At 51.4% G+C, this 22,321-nt stretch overlaps 1 protein-coding gene across 1 annotated transcript in view; it reads left to right on the top strand.

The window, feature by feature from the left end:
* The window catches only part of Mroh2a (maestro heat like repeat family member 2A), a 48,192-nt gene that overhangs the window by 18,142 nt on the left and 7,729 nt on the right, over nucleotides 1–22,321 (top strand). The window contains exons 16-35 of the mRNA XM_023722240.1: nucleotides 168–208; nucleotides 609–750; nucleotides 1,002–1,054; nucleotides 1,436–1,543; nucleotides 7,280–7,399; nucleotides 7,622–7,744; nucleotides 8,817–8,969; nucleotides 9,970–10,092; nucleotides 10,956–11,035; nucleotides 12,364–12,472; nucleotides 13,611–13,706; nucleotides 15,118–15,222; nucleotides 16,499–16,622; nucleotides 16,993–17,111; nucleotides 17,832–17,984; nucleotides 18,326–18,480; nucleotides 18,852–19,011; nucleotides 19,088–19,296; nucleotides 19,556–19,693; nucleotides 20,119–20,245. Of these exons, the coding sequence (XP_023578008.1) occupies nucleotides 168–208; nucleotides 609–750; nucleotides 1,002–1,054; nucleotides 1,436–1,543; nucleotides 7,280–7,399; nucleotides 7,622–7,744; nucleotides 8,817–8,969; nucleotides 9,970–10,092; nucleotides 10,956–11,035; nucleotides 12,364–12,472; nucleotides 13,611–13,706; nucleotides 15,118–15,222; nucleotides 16,499–16,622; nucleotides 16,993–17,111; nucleotides 17,832–17,984; nucleotides 18,326–18,480; nucleotides 18,852–19,011; nucleotides 19,088–19,296; nucleotides 19,556–19,693; nucleotides 20,119–20,245 (2,438 nt within the window). The remainder of the gene's footprint in view (nucleotides 1–167; nucleotides 209–608; nucleotides 751–1,001; nucleotides 1,055–1,435; nucleotides 1,544–7,279; nucleotides 7,400–7,621; nucleotides 7,745–8,816; nucleotides 8,970–9,969; nucleotides 10,093–10,955; nucleotides 11,036–12,363; nucleotides 12,473–13,610; nucleotides 13,707–15,117; nucleotides 15,223–16,498; nucleotides 16,623–16,992; nucleotides 17,112–17,831; nucleotides 17,985–18,325; nucleotides 18,481–18,851; nucleotides 19,012–19,087; nucleotides 19,297–19,555; nucleotides 19,694–20,118; nucleotides 20,246–22,321) is intronic.

A 22,321-nucleotide genomic window follows, 5' to 3' on the forward strand; every position in this document is an offset into this window, starting at 1 on the left:
ACAATGTTCCTTATGGGAAAGTCCCCTGTGCCAACTCAGTCTCCCCTCTGGGGGGCAATGGGATCACAATGAGGAAATGTCTTTCAAGGTAAAGTACCCCAGGGGCAAAATGGGGCATGTGCTGGGCTGGACAAGTAGCCTCAGGGGGGTTGTGTCTCCTTCCTCAGTGGACCTGCCTGCACCTCAGAAGCTGCTGGCTCGTCTCCTGGTGAGTTGCCAGCCTGTGTGCCCTGCCCTAATGAGACCCTGCCCTGCCTGGCCTCTGCCCTGAGCACCTCATTCCCAGCATGATCAAGAGAAAGAGCTGGGACACAGCTGGGACAGCTCCCAGGTCCCTCTGCCCCAATCATCCCAGGACACCGCATGGGTCCTGGCTGCACCAGGAGTGGCTCATGTCCTGTGGCCATGATCCGTGCTCTACTAAGGCTTGGGGAAGACGGAGTCTAGAGCTGGCCTCGTTCCTCCCCTTCTTGCAGCATCTTCTCCACCTTGGAGATCCTCAGGCTTTGAAAACCACTCACCTTGTCCAATGGCCCACTTTGCAATGGGGGGGGGACAGGAAGTAGGGCACCCAACCACTGCTCCACTGATGTCCCAGCATCTTCCAGGTGCTGGTGTCATCACCCTACAAAGGGGAGGGCCGTGGGGTAGCTATGCTCAACCTCCTGAGGACGCTGAGCCACAGCATTGTGCCCACCTTGGCCGGCATGTGGCAGCAGGAGATCCCTCTGCTGGTGCAGTACCTGGAAGGTGAGGTGCTCCCTTCTTGTTTGTTTGTGTTGGAGCGTTGGTCATGGTCGAGCAGGAGCGCAGGCTTTTGGTGTACCTGCAGAATCTACCTCGGTCTTGGGAACTGGCCAAGCAGCCTGGGGAGATGGGAAGGGAAAGGCCACAGGTGATGAGCTTATCCATGGAGGTCCTTGGACCCCAGACTGAGGAGATGTACCCTGAGGGCAGCAGCAGAGGAGAGCAGCCCATGAGACCTGTGCGCACCCCTGCAGAGCACACTGAATTCACCTGGAATCAGAAGGTCTGGGAGGACAAGCTCATGCAGGTGCCCGGCTTTCGGAGGCTTGAGCAGGGGTGGGGAGAGAGTTATTGGGGGGAGTGCTTGGTCAGGTTGCCAAGTGAGGACTTTAGGGTTCCCTGATGGACATGGGGTCCTTCTGTCAGAGAGGAATTGGCAGGTGTCACGTCCGTGTCTGGCTATCAGCGGGGCAGGACCGAAAGAGCCAAATGCCTGGAAGAGCAGGGCAGTGGCACCCTTTTCACCGGCTTGGGCCACGATGCCCAGAGTTTCAGTGCTGGGCTCGGCTCTAGGGGTGGTGCCCAGGAAGGGTAGGGCATTACTCAGACTCACAGGACACTCCTGGGACCAGCTGAGGGCAGTGCTGGCAGCCCTGGGCCCTGCCCCCAATGTCTTCTACCTCTCTAGTTCCTGAGAAACTCCCTCCGGAAGACCAGGGGAACCCACTGGAGCCTGCGCCTGAGCAAAGAGCTGAACAACCTGATCCAGAGCTTTGGCAGCCCCTCCTTGGAAAAGGTTTGTTGCCATGGGGCCAGGGCACTTCAGACAGGAGAAGGATGCCAGGGAGGGTAGCACGGAGGAGTAGCTCACAACATGCGTGTGAGACCCTCTGGGGCTGGAGCTCTTTACAGGACCCTGGAAAGAGAGGCGGGCGGCCTCGTCCAGTGATGTTTAGTTTTATTTATCCCACAGATTCTGGCTCCTGCTCACATGTGTACTTTTCCTCCTTATAGAAAGGTTTGGTTTTGATTCTACAACACTATAAAAATTGTTCAAAGAAATCAGAGAAAGTCGCAGTAAATGAAAAGCATCCCATATTCATAGATTGGAAGTTGATGTAGCTAAGATGGTGATGCCCCCCCAAATCTGGTTACAGATTCAGCCTTGCCTCCACCGTGGTCCCAGCTGACTCTTTTTCCTCCCAGGGATTGGCAAGGTGATCCTAAAATTACTTACAGAAGTGCAAGGGGCCCAGAATATACAACACAGTTAGGAAACAGAACAAAGTTGGAAGACTCAAATTTTCCCCATTTTAAGATGTTTTACACAGATGCAGAGAAGAAGACAGTGTGGTACTAGTATGAGGATAGATATGTAGACTGGCGGAATGCATTTTGTCTCAGTTACTTTTCTCTCATTGCTGGGACAAAATACCTCACACCCAGAATTAAGGAAGGAGAGGTTTATTTAGCTCACAGTTAGGGGAGGTTTAATCCACACTTGGCTGGCTCCAAGGCAGAGTGGCACATGGCAGACGGCAGACGTTCGTGGTGGTGGAAGACACCAAAGAGCAAAGGGAGGAGCAGCAGCTGTGCCACCTAGCAAGCCTCTCTCCCTCCTTATATCGTATGCAGATTACCCACCTCAGGGCAGGGGTAGCACTCACACCTGTAATCCCAGCACTGGATCATGCATTAATCATCAACTCTAGAAGCCACCCCATGACTGCATGAGGCTTTGGGGGGACACCTCGACCCAACCCATAACAGACTTGAAAAATGAGATATAAACTCTCACATTATAATAGCTAACTTTCAGCAAGGATCCCAAGACAACTCAGAGGAAGAAAGGAAAACCTTTTCAACAAATGGTCCAGACAACTGCATATCCACATGCAAAAGAAAGAAATCAGATTCTTCCTCACAGCATACACAAAAGGATAGTAGACTGAAATATAAAAGCTGAAAGCATCAAACTTTAGAAGAGGACTGGGGAGATAGCTCGACGGCCTAAGCACCTGCCTGGCAAGCCTGTGGACCTGAGTTTGAACCCCAGTACAGCATACCATGCTGGCTCTGGAACCCAGGGTGCACCGTGCCAGCCACCAAAACCTGGCATGGTGATGCACGCCTGTGATCCCAGAGCAGGGGAGGCTGAGACAGGAGGATCACTGCAAGTCTGATAAATTCTAAAAAATAAAATTATAGAAGAAAACGTAGGTCTAAGACTTCATGACCTTGAGTTGGGCAAAGGCTTCTTAGATATAACAATAAAAAGCACAAGTGATGAAAGAAAACAGTAAGTGAATTGAACAACATAAAAATTAGAATTTCTCAGCTAGGCATGGTGGCTCAAGATTACAGTCCCAAAACTCTGGAGGCTGAGGCAGGAAGATTGCAAATTTAAGCCCAGGTTGGGCAGCGAAGCAATTCAGCAAGACCCTGTCTCAAAATTAAACACTTTTAAAAGGGATGGGGACTTAGCTCAAGGTGAGAGCTCTCGATCCAACCCCCAACCCCTCTGAAAATAATCTTATAATGAAAATCATACCATCATTAAAGTGAAAAAAAAACCATAGAATGGAAGAAAATACCTACAACTTGTAATATATATATATACTGATGAAGCTCACAAATGTATATTGGAGCTTGTTAATAAAAATAAATCTATTAATAATGAGCAAAACATCTAAATAGCCTTTCTTTAAAAGATACACAAATGGCAGTTATGGAGATGAAAAATATGTTCAAGATCATTGCCATCAGTGAAATGTAAATCAAAACTACAGTGAAGGTTGGGAGATAGCTTAGGGGTCTAAGTACCTGTCTGGCAAGTGCAAGGACCTCGGTTCGATCCCCAGTACTGCACACTGTGCTGGCATGCACTGTGCTGGCCACTGTAACCACATGCAGTGGCACATGCCTGTAATCTCAGTGCTGGGAAGGCTGAGACAGGAAGATCACTATGAGTCTGAGCTATGTAGCAAGACCCTGTTTCAAATAAATAAATAAATTCTTAAAAATTAAAAATAAAACCACACACAATGAAACATCACTTCACACCCACAAGGAGAGCTATAATAATAAAAAAAAAACAGGTAAGAGAAAATGTTGCCAAGCGTGGGAAGCATTTGGAACCTTTATACATTGCCTATGGGAATGGAAATGGAGTATCATTTGGTCTCTTCTCAGAATGTTAAATATATACTTAAGATTTGACCTAGTGAGTCCATGACTGGATATACATGCCCAGGAGAAGTGAAAACCGGTGCTCAACAAAACAAACAACCTGGAACATAAGTGGTGTCACAGTGGTGTCATTCACAGCCACCAACATATGAAAACAATGCAAATGTCCATCTGTGGATAAATGGATCTGCCAGTATGGGGTAGCTATACACAGGGCTGGCACCCAGCCATAAGAAAAATGGAGCATCAATGCATGCAATGTCTTAGAGGAACCATGAAAGCATTATATGCTACAAGAAAGAAACCAGATGCCAGGAAACATGAAGCCTCATATATTATACCTTTCTTTTTATATAAAATGTTCAGTATGGACAAATCCACAGAGACAGAAAGTAGACTGGTGATTGTTGGAGGCAGGAGAAATACAGAGTCACTGCAGAGGGACACAGAGTGCTTTTGAGAGTTGATAAATGTGCTCTAAAGGAAAACAGAATGGGAACACATAAATACTTTAATGCTGCAATTCAAACGACTAGAAAAGGAAGAGCAAACCAAACCCAAAGCCCAAAGACAGGAGGAAATTATTAAAATTAGAGCAGAAATTAATTCAGTCAAGACAAAGAAAACAATTCAAAGAATTAACGAATCAAAAAGCTGGTTCTGGGGCCGGGGAGATGGCTCAGTAGGATAAGCGCTTGACCGGCAAACACAAGGATCTGAGTTCAATCCCCGGTTCTGCCAAAAAAAAAAAAAAAAAAAAGCTGGTTCTTTGAAAGATTAAATAAAATTGTTAAGCCCCTAGCTAACTTCATCAAAAAGAGGAAAGAAAAAATTCAAATACAAACAATAAGGAATGAAAAGGGTGAAATTACCACAGACTCAGTGGAAACACAGAAGATCATCAATAGCTACTTTGAGAATCTTTACTCTCACAGAATAGAAGACACAGCAGAAATGGACAGATTCCTAGAAAGGTACAAATTTCTAAAACTGAATCAAGAAGATATAACATCTCTCAATAACCCAATAGCAGCCAATGAAATATGAAATGTAATAAAAAGCCTAATGACAAAGGAAAGTCCAAGTCCTGATAGAATCACAGCTGAATTCTACAAGAAATTTCCAGAAGATATAGTCCCTATACTCCTCAAACTCTTCAATGAAACTGAAAAGAAAGCAGTCCTCCCAAGATCATTCCCGGAGGCAAGTATTATACTGATACCAAAACCAGGGAAAGACACAACTAAAAAGGAGAACTACAGGCAATCTCCCTCATGAATATAGATGCCAAAATTCCAGCAAATAGAATACAACAAATCATCAAGAAGATTATACACCATGACTAGGTAGGATTCATCCCAGGGATGTGAGGATGGTTCAATATATGCAAATCTATAAATGTAATACTCCATATCAATAGAGCCGAATCCAAAAACCACACGATTATCTCAATTGAGCAGAAAAGGCTTTTAAAGTCAAAAAACAGATGAGACAATAGTCACTCCCAGTTAAAAACTTTGATTAGCACTTGTTAAAAATATGAGCCTCTGGATGTAAGGGTGATCTGGCTGTGACATCTGTCACCCCATTGTCACCCCATTGAGTCAGCTGATCTGGCTGGCTATGCAGGTGTCCCCTTCCTCCCTCAAAGATCCATGTGTGTCCCTCCCAAGGCCGCACATTCAGTGGAAGAGGACTACCACCCCCGATAGAGGAGGACTGTTCCTTGGTCCAGGGTATATGAGTAGCTGCCTGCCCCACAACCTCCAAACAAGCTCTCAAAAATACAAGCCTCGGGCCAGGGAGATGGCTCAGTGGAATAAGCGCTTCCTTGGCAAGTGCAAGGGCCTAAGTTTAATCCCAAGTTCCCACAAAAAAAAAAAAAAAAAAAAAAAACAAGCCTCTAATTATGACCCCCTGGTTCCACCTCCTGTTTGTTCAAGCATCGCTAAATACTGTAGTCATACTATACCATCATTTTGGAGATTAAATTTGAGACAATGCATAATCATATGTTTCCAAATATACAAACAAATCCTTCTGAGTAATTTGAGAACGTAGCCAGAAATTCAAAGAATTAAAAAAGCTCACGAGAATGTGGAAAGGTGCTCAACATGACTAATAGTCAAAGTAATAGATCAAAATGAGAATGTTCCTCTTCTTGCCAGCAGTGGCTTGCCAAAGACTGTGCAGGAAATCGATACTCCTGGGCTTGGTGGGCGGGTATGAGGGTCAAACTTTATATGACAGGAACTGGGCTTCCACTACTAAAACATGGCCTGCTTTTTTTTACAGTCTGACGTGCAGAATAACCCAAGTGTTTCTTTTTTATTGTTTTTTGTTTTGGTTTGTTTTTCCATAATTTTATTGAGAGACAAATAGCAATGAGACAGTTTCAAATCAAATTGGTAGGACAGTTTCAATAATTAACACATTGCATACTCTCTTCCTAGTGGTTATTTGCTGTACAAGATGCAGACATGATATCCTATTTACAAACACCATTACAACAAATCCCTCTATTCATTAAGAGAATATAACTATATATTTATCCTAAGCATTTTGAATACACAGATACAAAATAGACATTCATCTGTATCCCCTTTTTTGTTTAGTTCTGTCATTTGAGTATTATAGATGTGTCAACTCAGCAAAATATCCTAAAAGAGTCCAGTAGTCCATAATAGTATTGGATCTTCCTCTTGACTGGCAATGTCAGAAACTGTTGACTGGAGTACCCTACAGCTCAACATAACAGCATGGCTTTGCTTTTTATGCTTCGTTTTTATACTTTTCTGCTGGATGGTTAAGACCAAGGTAAAGCAGGACCTATGCAACAAGAGTTGTAGCTTTTGGGTCTGATAAGGTCAGTGAAATGCCCTCAGGATTTATCCTGAGATCCTATACCTCAGATTGTAGAAACTTTGTCAGTGCAGCCATGTGGATGAGTCACGGCCATTGCTTGGCCAATGTGCTCTCTGTGAAAGCCTGAGAGAATGTTTTCTCTCCATGTGACTCTCCTTAGGCACACTCTACATCATTGGTCACTTTCCTCTTTGGCCCCATAATCTCCTTGATCAGAAAATTTGGGACACTACAGAGTTACATGATGTTACAGTACAAGTTCTCATATGTCCTGAGTCTTAATTGACCTTAGAAGGTTAGGGCCAAAATGTTGGCTTTCCTTTCCCAATGTTGGTTCTTCCTATCCAAGTGTTTCTTTAAAAGAATGTGGGAAACGAGTAGATGTCCATTGGAAAGCTCTGGCAAGTGCTCTGCTATAGTGCCCCCTGGAGGCAGGACTAGGGTGGTGTGAGCACCTGCCTTCCTTTTGCCTCTCCAGGGCTTCCTGTACAGGGCCTTGGGCTTCACCTTGGCCATGGGCCTAGAGGCCAACAAGGTGGAGCTGCTGCTGTTGGAGCTGCTATACAAGACTGACTATGGCAATGACTTCGACAGGGAGGTGAAGGCACCTGCAGTCCCTTCCTGCCCACAACTGCCCATGGACCATGGGAAGGAGGGGACATTGTGTGTGGTATGTGTTAGCAGGCACACATGTAAGTGTGCATCTTTGTGTGCCTGGGTACAAGTGGCTGTTAGTGCGTCTGTGTGTGTGTGCAGGTGTGTATAGGCTCCTCTTCACACCCGGCCCTTTCCCTGGGTCTGGATGAGGTCTCCCTTGCAGGGTGTGATTCAGTGCTTCGGCCTGTGCGCCCACGGCCAGGTGAAGACAGTGCTGAATGTGCTCCAGGACTTTGAGGAGAGGATCCAAGAATCAGAGCAGACCTGGCAGATCAGCGCCTGGCAGGTAGGGCCCACTCACTGCACAGCCAGCCCATGGGGCCTCCTCCAGCAGAGCTTGGGCTGTGGGTGCAGCCAAACAGACTAGGCCAGGAGCCCAGCTGCTAGAGGCTCAGGGTGGGCTTCTCAAACATCAGTAGAGGCTCCCTCGGAGCAGAATCCAGGCCCTACCAGAGCACAGATGCTTGGTGTATGCTGTCCACACCTGTGATAGCTCAGCCTTGGTCCACCCACTGTGCAGAGTCCTTGGTGCTGGGCTCAGCTGGGCATACAGAAAAGGACACAGAAGCAGTTGGAAAAAAAGGCGCCTGATGGGCTCATGGGGACCCCAGGATTGGGCTCTGGTCTCCAACCACTGCCCCTCCCTACCCTGGGAATGGTCCTGCAGCTGGCTAAGCTCCCCAGTGAGAAACCACCTGAGGCATCAATGTCTCAGGCTTTGGCCTTGATCTCAGACCCTTGCCCTGGGGTCAGGGTTTGATGGAGAGAACAGAGATGGGCCCAGGCTTCTGAACCCACCTTTTGGTAGTGCGGGGCTAGAGCCCCTGAGTTCAACTCCAAGCATAGCTGTGTGTGGTTACTCCAGCTCCCATGTAAGAATTCTGGTGACTGTGACACCAGAGGTGCTCAGAAGGCATTCATAGCAGAAGGACAGGGTGGGCCCCATTGGCTCTCCAGCGCACAGATGCTCGTCCTGAATTAGGAGCCTGGCAAGGGACGGCAGGAAGAGATGCTGGTGGCCTCTGCTCAGGGGTCCACACAGACCTCGCACGCACTCACAGCTGAGGAGTGGTCCCCTCTCATCTGTCTTGAACGGAAGCTTCCCTGGTGTGGGGTGCTGATCTGTCTTGCTCCCTACCTCTTGCCCAGTGCCTGGTGTAGGACAGGTGCTCAGCAAAGATGCAGATGAACAAATGCATGAATAAATGCGTGAGTGCTTCTGGGATTTCGGAAACAGCCAAGGGAAATTCCACTGCCTCCGTGGCTCCTTTGGTTCCATGGCCAGAGACTGGCACAGCCTCTGCTTCTCCCAAGAGGAGTCTACGGAGCAGTCCCAGGTCCCTTCTTGTTCCCTGCAGAAGGACCACCTCTGGAAGCGGGAGACTGTCAAGAGCACCCTCATGGTGATGTATAGTTGCGTGTCCTCTTACTGCCACCCCCAGATGCTCCTCGCCTACGTGGACAACCCCATCACTGCTAAGATCATTCACCACTACTCCAGCAGCTGCCAGGTACCCACATCTCTCATCTGGTGCCAGGATTGGGGCGGGGGCTGCCTTCCCTGAGCCAGGCTGGCAGGTGCCATCCCACATCACCATGGGGCTGTCCCTCAGCCCCCTAGGGGCACTGAGGCCCTGTACTGCTCCCTGTGCTTTGGGGTCATGCATGGGTCCCTGGAAGCCACAAGCTCAGCCCCACCTCCTCCCAGCCTCTCCCACTCGCCCTGCCCTCACCTCTTCCTGACACTGACTGATGCCTTGTCCAGGTCCCATCTCAAGGGGACAAAGATGGGGTCATTCTCAAAGAGGTGCAAGGAGACTGAGCACTCCCTTGGAATGGCCAGAAGGAGCAAACTCAGGGAGAGCAAAGCAAGAGTTACTTTAATTTTAATTTGAAAATGGTGGTAAAATAAAGCAAACAAAAATTTCTGCTGTGACCCTTTCACAGTGCACAGTTCTACTGCAGTAAATGCATTCACCTTGCTGTGTAGCCACCACAGGCTCCATCTCTGGGATTCTTGGTCTTCCCAAGCTGAAACTCTGCCCCCATGAAACACCAATTCCCCATATTCTCCTGTTCAAGGCCCTGGTGGTCACTGGGCCACTTCTTGCCACTATGAATTTGACTACTCCAAGTTTTCATGTAAATGAAATTTTAAAAATCCAATATTTTAATTCAGTAACTTGTGCCACCTCTTAGGTGACACATAAGGTGACCCTGGCCATTGAGGATGCCCCTCACCTGTGTTGTTCCTTTAGTCACAGATGAAGGGGGCTTGGAGGTGGTGACATCCTCCATGGGACCCAGAGAGCTGTCACCTTTCCAGTGCCCCTGGCACATGGCAGATGCTGAGTCAATGTGGGTGAAGGACAGATGGACTGGTCACCCAGAGCTCCCCTGAAATGGACCCCTTTTAAGTGGAGGAAGGATCCAGAAGCAAGGGCCATGACTCAGGATCTTCCAGGCTCCCTCATACAAGGGCTTTCCTTTCCATCTCTTTTCTGGTTGCAGGACATTGGCCTCAAAATGGCCTTCATGAAGAGTATTGTTCAGGTCACCACTGCTGTCAGAAACATCAAGGATCTGGGGGACTTTCAGTTTGCTCCAAAGCCGACTCTTACTGACCTCATAATGGTGAGCTGAGTGGGGCTCCTCTGGCCTGGCTGGTTTGCAGTCTCACCCTCAAATCACTGCTTTCTTCCCGTTATGTTTTCGGAGCTCCAGAAGGTATCTAGGGTCAAGGGGCTGCGGAGTCCTCCTTGTCTCAGTTTGGCCTCCATCCATCTAATCGGGAGAGTTCTGAGAACAAGTTTGGCCTCTGATGAAGGGTTCCACAGGCAGGGCAATGGCTGGTTTGCAGTCTCACCCTCAAATCACTGCTTTCTACACAGTAACTGCAAGTGGCTGGCTTGGGGGACGGGTCTGCTGGGTGGCCAACGGCAGTGTTGGTGCTTCCTAGATAGTGGTCTAGAAACAGTGCTTAGGAAGAACTAGGGAATGATGTAGAAAACATCAGCGGTCCAAAGATGGATATGGCCCATGGGACAGCCTCCCCACCCCTGTGCTCTTTGCCTGTGGGAAGTATTTGGTGTGTGTCTGACACAATTGCTGGGACAAGTGAGTGGGAAGAGCAGCTGGCACCAAAGGGGTGAGACTCTGTTGGCCAGGCACTGAGTTGTTCCATACCAGCTGGCCACAGCCCTGTAACATGAGTCCTGAGTCTCTGATATGCACAGGGCACCTTGGCTCAGGTGGGGGCTGTGTGGTCGAGGACACGTGGCAAGCCAGCAATGGCCCTGAACGAGAAGCTCCTTCCACACAAGGTGCCATGGCCAAGTCAACCTGAAAAGAACCAAAGACAGGTGGGGCATTAGAACCAGCTCTTGCTGTACTAATCCCAGTGAGCGTGGCCAGTCACCACCATCAGCTAGGGATGCTGCTCCTAACCTCCAACCTCTGGGAGGCCGATGCACTTCCACTCTACTTATGCTGGACAGGTGATCCTCAAGGCAGAGCCAACCGACCACCTGGCTTCTCCTGTGCGGGCAATGGCCATGGATGCCCTCTCGCACCTGAGGTTAGCCGGGACCCTGACCAGCCCCATGGGCCCCCCAAAGATGGGAACAAAGCCTGCAATCATCCCCTAACTGCACCTTCAGGGCTTGCACTGTCCCTTCCTCCCTGCCTTTGTGACATGGGTCATGGGCAGCAGCTCCTTGGGGCAGTGGGCAACGTGGAAGATGGGGTCTGCTCCTTTCCAATGCTTCCAAGCTGGGTGCTTCTTTTGGATAGGGAGGCATATGGCAGGTGGGTGGGCTTTTCTGGGTCTACGAGGGGATAGCAAGTGATGCGGAAAAGGATCATGAGGAGCTTGTACCTTTCAAGTTGGGCTGGGCCTGTCACACATTGAATGCTTTTTATTGTTAAGAGTGTGTGTAAGGCACTGTAATGCCATGGCTTGGCCCTCCTGAAGTTACATCCATTGGAGGAGAGGGGAGAGGGGTAGAAGTTAGGGATTCATGAAATTGGTCCTCAAAATGGCCAGGTCACCCTTAGACCTTAACTGTAAGAGATGGACATTAGATAGGGGATTAGCAGAGCTATCCAATGCTTTTAAGAGGTGACACGGGGTCAGATTCCAAATATGCATCACCAACCTCAATTGAGTTGCCAGGTGAGCTCTGATCCCAGCTTTCCAGGGACTTGCAGAAAAGATGAACACATGTACAGAATGACTAGATTTGGTTAGGTATGGGGGCCCCTCTGGAGGGTGAAGAGCGAGACATACTTAGGAGGCAGAAGCTTGCAGTTAAGGTAGAATGGAGTCTCTCAGCTCTCTTGGCCCTGGGAGGACATGGAAAGCTCTCCAGGTGGTCATGATACGTAGTGAGGTTCCAGAACTAAACTATTGCTTAATGAGGAGGAGATTGAGCTCACATGCACCACCCAGCTAGCGACCACCCTGGAGAGTTACAGAAACATGGAGGACAGGGACACCCCCGCAGAGGTCTTGACTCAGTAGGTCTGAAGCAGTGCTGTAAAATTGGTATTGTTCGTGCAGTCTGAGATTCTGCTGGATTTTTCTCTGAAAATCCTGAACTAGGAGCAGCCTGGAAGGGCAGATTCATGGTTGTGACTAGGGCAGAAGGAGATTCAGGGCTCGTTCGTGGAGATTTGTGTGTGGCAGCGAGTGGGAGAGACAGCCTTGTACCTTGAATCTCTGCCTTAGTCTCAGGCTGAGCACTGGGTACTGGTGGCCAGGGGGAGCAGGGCCCCAGGCAGGAGTACATCACCTGACCCCACAAACAGGAAGTCGGCTATGATTTGCCTTTGTACCAGACTTGGCAGGGAATGGCAGAGGTTCATCTCCTCTGTCACCTCCTCTGTCACCTCCTCTTTCCCCAGCAAGCTGAGGCCTTTCTACCCCGCAGAGGAAAGCATCGAGCTGATGGAGATCAGCATACGTTCTGTAATTTCTCTCCAACCCCCAGGAGAGGACAACGAGCCCATTAAGGTGTGGCCCTTGGGACCGCCTCAGTCTCTGGGTTGGGACCTGGAAGTTTCGTGGGCGTAGGCAGACTTTGCTGTCCCAAACCACCTGTGAGTGGTTACAGGCAGCAGTGTGTGCTGGCTTCTATTAGGAGGTACAGGGGATACTGACCACCCAACAGATAAACCCTGGAACCTAGGTGGCTTAACCAGATGTATTAGTCAGCTTTCCTGTGCTCAGAACAAAATCTCTGACTCCCACGACTTACAGGAAGGGAGCTTGAATTTGGCTCTGATTTGGGGGTTTCAGCCCCTGCTTGGCTGGCTCCGCTGCAGAAACAGCAGTGGAGAAGGGCCTGGTAGAGGACAGCCAGGAAGCAGAGCAAAGAGAGGGGCGTAGCAGGAGCACACCGTTCCAGATTGTACCCCAGTGACCCTCCCCACCACAACCACACCTCATAGTACACAAGCTCATTGATGGATTAAGCCCTTGATAAGCATAGTGTCCCCATAACTCAGTCACCTTTCAAGGCCCCACCTCTGGACACAGGAGATTTTGTGGCATATTTTAGACCTAAGCCTTAACACAGATAAAAGTTGGTTTCTCATCTCAGTAAAGTCCAGGGCTGAGTGGGGGAGGGCGTAGAGCACCTCATATAGTTATCAGGACCCCAGGTTGGCAGCCCTCCCGCACTTTCTGTGTGAGGCTCCTAAGCTGGCTTGGGCGATGATGTGCAACCTAGACAGGGAGGAAAAGAAGGCACAAGCAAGACTCCCACGCCATTTGCCCTCCTCCCACAGGCCTACACGCAGGATCCACATAGACACAGGGATACAGGGATGTGATCACATCAACAGGGTTGTTTCCTAGCAGCACTGCGCAAGAGGAAAACAAATGCTGGTGGGGAGGGGCCGCATGGCCCTGGCCCCAGATGGGAAGGGTTAGGCTGCAGGAGTTTTGTGCAATCTTGCTTCTTGAAAAGTTGCTTCACACCGCACTTGCAAAGATGAGTGCAAGGAGCAAAACCTAAGCAGCAGCCAGCTCATGGGTGACCCTCAGGCCACTCATGCCTCAGCTCTGTAGACACCTTCAGAGTCCTGGAGGGTGGCTGTGTGCCAGCCATGGCTGCCCAGCTCTCTGTCTCTCCATCTCTCGGCCATAGACCCTGTATGTGAACGCCCTGCACTCCCTGGAGTGGCTGATGGAAGGCCTCCTGCAGAAGCAGCTGGACCCTAAGGGGCTGCAAGAGACAGTGCATGTGAGTTGCCTGAGCCAGGGGTGGCCGCCCCTCCCAGGAAGTGAGCCGGAGAGCTAGGCTGCGGGAACAGGCCAATGCATTGATAAGTGGTAGTAACTTCATTTTGACTACATTTCAAATATGTTGAAAAACTGGTAGAAGAATACAAAGATACTCTTCACCCAGATTCATAATTTTTAATATTTTCTCACATTTTCTTCTTTTCCTTGTTTGTTTCTCATTATACATGCACACATAGAGATGCATATGCACATGTGCATGTGCAGATATGCATATCTTTTGAAGCACGGACAGTTAGTTGCAGACATAAAAATATCAATCTCTCACAAGAGCACAGTGATCAAAATCATGAAGTTTAAGGTCAATATAGTGCTACATTAAAACTTATGTGGCCGGGGAAGATAGCTCAGTAGAATAAATGCTTGCCTGGCAAGTGCAGGGTCCTGAGTTCAATCCCCGGTACAGAAAAAAAAAATTAACTAAAGCCTATGATCCATATTCAAATTTCACAGTTGTCTCAGTGATGTCCTTTGTGTGAGTCCTGCAATGCCATCCAGATTCTGCCCAGCATATAGTTGAGGTCTCTTTACTGTCATCTGTCTTAGTTATTATTCTTGTTACTGAGACAAAGTAGCTGACCCCCAAAGTGAAAGGAGGAAAGATTGACTGTAGCTCACCATTCCTAGAAATTTCAGGTCATGGGTGGCTGGCTCTGAGGCAGGGTGGCACGGCAGAGGAGAAATAGCTCATGGTGAGCAGAAGGAAGCAAAAGCAGCAAGCGGCAAGTGACCAAAAGATGACTTATTGTGGCTCACGGTTTCAGAGGTTTCAGTTCATGGTCAGCCAGCTCCGTGGTGTGGCTGGCAGCTCACCATGGTGGAAATGCCTGGCAGCCGCATCTACTCCCCTCAGGGAGGCTGGAAAGGAAAGAGGAAGGATCTGGGTCCCAGTGTCCCCTTCGAGTGCACCTTTGGTGAACCTGACTTCTTCCCACCAGCACCCTCAAGGGTTTCATCACTTCCAGGAGCACCATCTGGTGACCCAGCCTTCACTGCATGGCCTTTTGGGGACACTTATCATTTGAAAAGTGGCACTCACGTTCTGTGCTGTGAGATGGACTGTGATGCTAGATTGGCGCTCAGTGCCTCCTTCAGCGCAGGGCGTCCATGCTCCCAGCGCTCACTGGGTACAGACACATGGAACCAGGCTCCATATAAGAGCCAGTTTCTCTCTGCCCGAGCCTCCTCTCCTCTCCTGGGAGGGCTGGGGAAGAACGCCGAAGTGTCTAGGACCATGCAGAGGCCTTGAAAGTGAGACCCTGAGTGGGAGGGACAGGGAGGCTGCAAAAGCTGGCAGGACAGGCTGTCCTCGGTTTCACTGACCACTTCCATGTTCTGGACCCCACCCACAGCTCCTGGAGAAGTGGATCTTGTCCGAGAAAGAATGGGAGCGGGAGAAGGCTATGAACCTGCACCTGCACCTTGTAGAGCTCTACGTCCGGAGTGTCAGCGTCTGTGTGAGTTGCCAGCACCTGGCCCCAAGCCTGCTGCCCTGACTTCTGTGAGAAGCCCTCTCTCTGTGTGAGGGGGCAGGAGGCACTTGAAATCAAGCCTTACCTGGAGAATAGGCTGCAATGAGCAAGGGGCCAGGGTCCTGGGGCTGCTAAGGGGAAAGACAGGAGGTGGTTCAGTGTGACCCAGCTTGGTAGGACCTGGGCTTGTGCAGAGGTAAGGGCCCTAATAAGAAGGCAAGAGGAAGGGAGAGAAATGGCAAGCATGAGGCATGGTGGTGCAGGCCTGCAGTCCCAGCACTTGGGAGGCTGAAGCAGGGGGACTACAAGCTCGAGTCCTTCTGGGTAACTTGGTGATTTAATGAGCCCTTGTCTCAAAACAGAAGAACAAAAGGGGCTGGGGATTAACTCAGTGTGAAGGCCCTGGGTGCAATCTGCTGTCCTCCAGTAAACCAAATCAAAACAAACGAACACATCAGCGTACACAATTACAAATACCACATGGGAAAGAATACTTAGAATGAGAAAAGGATGAACTGCAAAGTCACATTTCACAAGTCTTGACATGTAACACAGGACTCACAGGGTCTAGAGGAATGGGATCGCATTTTCCTTGGTGAACTGGTGGCCGGCGCAGCCTCTTCTCTGTTTGTTGGCTCCATGCTCGGACAGCTTTGTCCTCAGGCACAGCTGTGGGCAGGAGGATGGCAGTACCCCAGCTGGGATGTGGGAACAGCCTCAGGCCTTGGGGATGGCGACAGTGAGACCCTGGGGTGCATGACAGAGGTGAATGAGGTCCCAGTCCAGTGAGGCAGGGGTCCAGGCTAACATGGAGGGACAGCCAGGGCAGGCTGTGTGGGGCGCATTTCCTGTGTTCTCTCACCTGATTCTACAGCCCTTCCTGGAGGAGGAGGTGCTGTCTCTGACTCCATGTTAGAGACAGACAACATGAGAGACTGAGGCAAAGTCCCCATCCAGGTCATTCAGCTAGAGAGGCGGTAAACCCATATTGGACCCCAGGCCTCAGCAACAGGACAAAGCAGGTTCCTAGGCATAGAAACCAGGCCCAAGATTTCTCTGCCATCAGAACAGCACTGACCCATTGGAAGATGGCTCACAGACTCCAGGGTCCAGCTGAGGGCCTGGGATGCTGACATCCAGGCTGCAGGCAGCCCTGGCAGCCTTCCCAGAGGCATGTTAGAAGAGAGGTACCCCCATGGTGGGCGCCCTGTGAATGCATGGGAGGCAGGAGGTATGAGACTCCATGTCTCCTGACTCTCAGATCCCCCTGAAGCTGGGCCAGTTTGGCACCCTGGTGGGACTCGTTGCCCCATGCATCTGTGACGCCCACCGAAGAACTCGCATGGCCTCAACTAATGTCCTGTCCAGCCTGCTAGATCTTCATGGTATGGGGCAGGCGGGCTGAGAGGGAGGGCCAGCAAGAGGCCATGGAAGCCTCTGAAAGGAGGCGCTCCTTGGTTCCGATGGGTTCACTGAGAGCTTGTTCTTGGCACTGAGAGGCCTCAGCATAAAGCCCACTTGCAGGTACCAGGGCTGTGGCAGAACTGGCCAGGGCAGAGGTCTGGGTTGTGTGGGAGGTGCTCAGGCAGATGCATATCATGGAGAAGGTAGAAAGCGGGCAGAGGCAGAGAGGGACAGAGGTGCAGATGCTGAGGGTGACTCAAGCCTGCAGATCCAGGGCAGGAGGTCACCCTGCAGTGGCCCAGACCAAGCCCTCTGTCCTGCTGATCACGGCTGATGGTGTGTTCCCCACAGCAAGCCAGACCTGCTCCTTATGGGGCGCCGCCCAGGAGAAGGAGCTGCAGAAGTGTAGGGAAGACCTGCTGAGTATGGACGAGGAGAAGGTTTCGGGCGTGTCCTCCAGAATTGCCAAGGTGACGGCTTGGTCTCCAGATCTTAGGCCACCTCTGGGGGCCAGAGCTTTTCCCAGATGGCTGCAGCTCTCCCCTGGAGCCTGCAGCTGCCCTGGCTTTTGGTGAAACTGGTGCATCTTGATAGAAATGTCCCACAGTGGGTCCAGACCCCATGGGAGTACCCAGCACACAGTAGGCACCCAGCACTGCCTGCTGGCTCTTCCCAATCCCTATGACATACCACACTGAGCACAGAGCAGGCACCAAATGATCCAGAAGGCTCTGCACACTGGCACTGGCTCATGCCAAACTGGTGGCGCAGAGATGAGTGGGAGTGTCCGAGACTTTCACACAGGGCTTGAGACTTGGCAGGGTGATGAGGTCCTATCTGTGCTAGGGGTGGAGGTGGCTTCCTGGTACAAGGGAGCTCCAAGAAGTGGCAAGAGGAGGTCAGAGGGGGGTTGGGGCTTGGGACACACAAGCTAGAGGCAACAGAAGTGGAGACAGAGAGAGTTTGGGGTTTCTTATGTGGGGTTTAGGCAGGCAGGGGACAGCAAAGCATTATGGGAAAGGCCTGGGTGAACCAGAATGGCCTCGGAAGTCAGTTGGGCCTGGACTGGCCAGTCAGTGGGAGCCCTTGGAGACAGAGGAGTGATGCCAGAGCATCCCACCCCTGGGACAGCAAGAGACAGGAACAGGCAGCCTTGAGCAGGCTGTGACCTGGCTTTGCTGCGGTCCTAGGTGGTCTGCATGGAGTTTAACTGTGATGAGGTGGTCTCCCTCATCCAGAAGCTGTGCGAGAACATCGGGGCCATGGACCTGCAGCATGACAAGGCTGCCGTCACCTGGATAGGCACCTTCCTCCAAATGCGGGTCAAGGAGCTGGACGACAAGGTGGCAGAGCCCAGCAGGGGTGCCTAGGGGTGGGCTGGGACTGCTAGGGGCACCCTGACCATGGGCCCACTGCACTCACTGGGGTTGTCTCCTCTGAGTCCTGAGTGCTCCAGAGGAGCAGGAAGTAGAATTGTGAACAAGGAAGCCCTGTGCTAAAGTGTAGCCTGGTCCTGCAAGGACAGGGCCCAGGCACCCCACCTTCTATACTAAGGACCCAGTAGAAGAGTCCAGAGAAGAGAGCAACCGATGTGCAGGAGAGGTGCTCCTGGATTAACCCACCTGGGGTCCTCCCTGGAAGAGGGTGTCCTGTGCCCTGTACAGGTGACTTCTGGCCCCCACAGGTGGCTGAAATCTTGGGTGCCATCCTGGTGCACCTCCCTGCGGTGGACCACCTGCAGGTGCGGCGTCCTCTCATTGAAGGCATCCTCCTGCTGGCCCATTTCCACCAGGAGACGGTTCTCACATCACTGCTGAGGCAGCCCCTGCCCATGCAGAGGTGGGTGATCTGGAGGAGGTGGGCGTGGACAGTGGGCCTCAGGGCAGGACCTGGTCCAGCAGAGACAAAGCCCTCTACCTGTGCCTCAGGTGGGAGGTCCCAGCACCTGGCAAACCACCAATCTGGAGCCCCAGCCTCACAGCTTCATGGGTTGGGAGTGGAATTGGGGTCTCCTACGTCTGAAAGTCCAGAGTGCGACAGCAGGGATGTGGGTCTTAACCATGCTGTCTTGGCAACTTACACCATCTGACCGAATTTCAGCTCCTAGAGTTCAGTTCCTCCTCAGGAGGCTACAGAGGGGTAGCTTGATGGGTCTAACTGCCAGGGGGTGTGGCAGGGAACCCACAGTCACTGTGCCTGTCTTTGCCCAGCCACCTGAAGGAGGTGTGGCTGGCAGCCGCAGAGAATGTGCCCTTTGCGCGGAGCATGCTGCGTGGCCTGATGGGCCGGCTGCAGTCGCGGTTCACTCCCAGGGTGCAGCCCACCTCCAAGGCTGACATCTGGCGCCTGGCCGCGGTGGACCCCCTGATGGTGAGTCTCAGGGCGGGCCTGGGGCTCCTCAGGAGCTCAGGCTCGGAGCCCTGGCGCCTGATCCTCCTCTCGGTAGATCCTGTGCACCTTGTGCCTCCTCCTCGAGAAGGTGGACAAAGAGAACAAGCTCCTGGACCTGTTCCCTGACCTCATCTACACCCTCCTGATGCAGCTCAGCTGCAGCCTCAGGCCCAAGGCCTCCTCACCCGTGCTGAAGACCTGGAGACTGGTCCACATAGGGACGCTTCCTGAGGAGCTGAACCTAGAGAGGTGCTCAGGGCTGGTGTCATGGGAGCAAGGCTGCTGGCCCTGGCCTCCAGATGTCCCTGGAAGCCCTTGGGCTCCATGAGCCACCTCCCCCCCAAGAGGCCCTGGTTGTCCCTTTCTGGTGGACAAGTTTCTAGAAGCAGATTCTACTTATAGCCCTCCCTTGTGTATGTAGAGCACGTTGTGGTTTTTGAGAGTTTGCCGACACTCGGACCCCTGTGATGCACTCCTGAGGCTGTGGTCCAGCCCAACAGTATGCACATCTGCCTCCTCCCAGGGTCACCATCAAGTCCATGCGGCTTCTGTTCGAGAGACTCAACAGCGAGGGCTTGGTGTGCGCCCTGGAGGAGCACTCAGTGTGGGCCCGGCTGGAGAGCAGTGCCACCTTCCTGGAGGGAGTCGGCCTGCTGGCCAGGTGGGGCCCAGGCTGTCACAGGGTGAGAGGTGCACAGAGGTGTCCCCTGCTTGCCTGAAGGCCCTCAGGAGTGGCATTGCCACAAGGGCCTGTGTTCTAGACCCTCTATTTCCAACTTCCGGCTCCAGAAGTGGAGATGTGAGGCCAGAGAGAAGAGGGGCTTGTCCAAGGCCATGTGCAAGGGGCTCCAGCAGGGCCAGGATGGGCACTCACTCCCTGGTTCCCCACCATGTCCCATTATGAAAAGCAGATGGGAAGAAAGTGAGGAATTCACTGACCCCCCCCCCACAGTACCCCTGGCAAGAGAGACCTAGCAATGTTCTTCGATCTGCCCACTGTCACCCTACAAGGTGGTACCAGGCTCCAGAGGGTAGGCAGATGCTGGGCCCACTTCCCTGCATGGTGGCACTGTCTGTCCCTTGTAGGCTGTACGTGGAGAGCGAGGTGGGCTACAGGCAGCGGCTGCTGGAGCTGATGCTCAGGGGCCTGGGCTCGGAAGTGCCAAGCTGCCGGATCAGCTGCACAGCAGCCTGCGTGGAAGTGAGGCACCTGGCCCAGGGGAGGGCACACTGGGAGTGGGGATGGCTCTCCTCATGGGAAGCGTCCAGTCTCTAGGGTGCCCCTGCGTCCTGGGGCAACAAACTTCCCTCCTCTGCATGCTCATTCATTCCTAGTGGAATAACACAGACCGGGCAGCATGGGGGTGCTGAGAAACCAGGGTGCCCACAATAGAGCACTGCAGGGGCACAGCCCTGACAGGCCCAGATGTGGGCCTGTGTCCAGCGGCTGGGCCCCGGCCCATCTGCCTTGAGCTGGAGGACACTCCCAGGGAGAGTCCAGGAGAAACTGCATTGCCTGTGTGAGGCCCACTGTGCCGCAGGAACCAAGCAACACTAAGGCCTTATTACTAGATGCTGACGTTTCAACTTCACTTAATTCTCATGAGTCATGAAATGTCCTTCGTTAGATTTTTTTCCCCATCACTGAAAGTGTGAAAATGACTCTTTAAACTATTCAAACCTCCTGGCCTAGGACCAGACCACCTGAGGTCAAATGTGCTGGCCAAGAGTTTTCAAGCTCATGGCCTCCTCCAGGGTCTTCTGCTCATTGTGAACCCCCCAAATGACAGTGGGGAGACATTTATGGCTACTCCAAGTGGTCAGAAACCAGCAGAGCATGGTGACCCTCGATAAGGACCAGGAAATTTATATCTGTGATTCCATGGAAAAGTTATTGGAATTCTAGTGAGTTCATTCCAATCTACCACTTCCAGGGTGAGACTGTGAGGCATATCTGTAGTTATGGGGAGCAGGGCCCTAAGTCCAGCTGTGATGATGGCTGGCTGGAGCAAAGGCCTTGATCCAGGGCCAAACAGGTTTTATTTATTTGTGAAGAAGGGAGTTGCTCAAGGTTGAGTGTGAGAATGGTGGGGTGTGGGTGAGGCACTGAGGAGTGGACAGCAGCACCTCCTGTAGGGCCAGGCGAGAACTAAGTAAGGTAACGCACACATGGTGTGGCTGCCCTGGAGAGCTCACACAGTGCTGACTGGAGCTGCTTGAACTAGCTTCTGCTTCTGAGAGTGGAATTATCCATTTAAATTCTTTGCAAGGTAATGGGACTGTACTCTGTGATTTTCTTTTTCTCTTAATGCGCCGGGGAAGTTTGGATTTAGCCCCAGCGATGGGCATTTACAATGGGGTATGGTCATTTTTTGAAGCCCTGCCCCACTCCTGGCCCTTCCCAGGGGCTCAGCAGAGGTCTCAGACCTGACGGGCTATGGGTGCTGGTATCTAGGATGCCCTGGATGCAGAGCAGAGCAGAGTCGGAGCATCAGGAGGCGGGCACCGCCCAGGGCTCCTGAGGACACACCACAGCCTCTAAGCCAGCTGCTGCTGCTCCTGCCCAGGAGCCAGCAATGATCTGCTTTCTCTCCTTCCTTGTCTCCTCTCTCCTTCCCTCCCCCTCCCATCCTTTTTCATTTATTTTCCTTTTTGCAGTCTTGCGGATTGAGCCCAGGGCCTTGTTTGTGCATTGCAGGTACCCCCAGACCTCTTTCTATATTTTGAGACAGGGTCTCACTAAATTGCTAAGTGGCCTAGGCTGGGCTCAAAATTGTAATCCTCCTGCCTCAGCCTCTTGAGTGCTGGGATCACAGGTGCACACTACCACTCCAGGCTTCCCAAATGCACAGGCTTGGGGTGGGGGGCGCCTGGACCTGAGGTCTGAGCACCTTGAGTCTGAGGCCATGAGAGAGTCTCCCTGGAGTTCAGTCTGTTTGCCCTTGGGTGGGGTGTGGGGTTCTAGCAAAGGCAGCAGCTGTGCCAACTGGAGAAATCAGTGACAGAGGGGCTTGCAGGTCATGCCACCTAGTGCTTCCTGCATCCCCTGGGGCTAGTGTGAGAATCATTCTTTTTTTTTTTTTCAAAGTTTTATTGATAAACAGATAGCAATGAGACAGTTTCAAATCTAATCAGAAGTACAGTTTCAACAAATAATACACTGCATATATTCTTCTCAGTGGTTAATGGCTGTACAAGAAGTGGACTTCTGATCCTATTTACAAACACCATTAGAACAACTCCCTCCATTCATTAAGAGAATGTAACTATATATCTATCCTAACCACTT

Source organism: Octodon degus, unplaced genomic scaffold, assembly GCF_000260255.1.
Source record: "Octodon degus isolate 3935 unplaced genomic scaffold, OctDeg1.0 scaffold00089, whole genome shotgun sequence".
NCBI lineage: Eukaryota > Metazoa > Chordata > Mammalia > Rodentia > Octodontidae > Octodon > Octodon degus.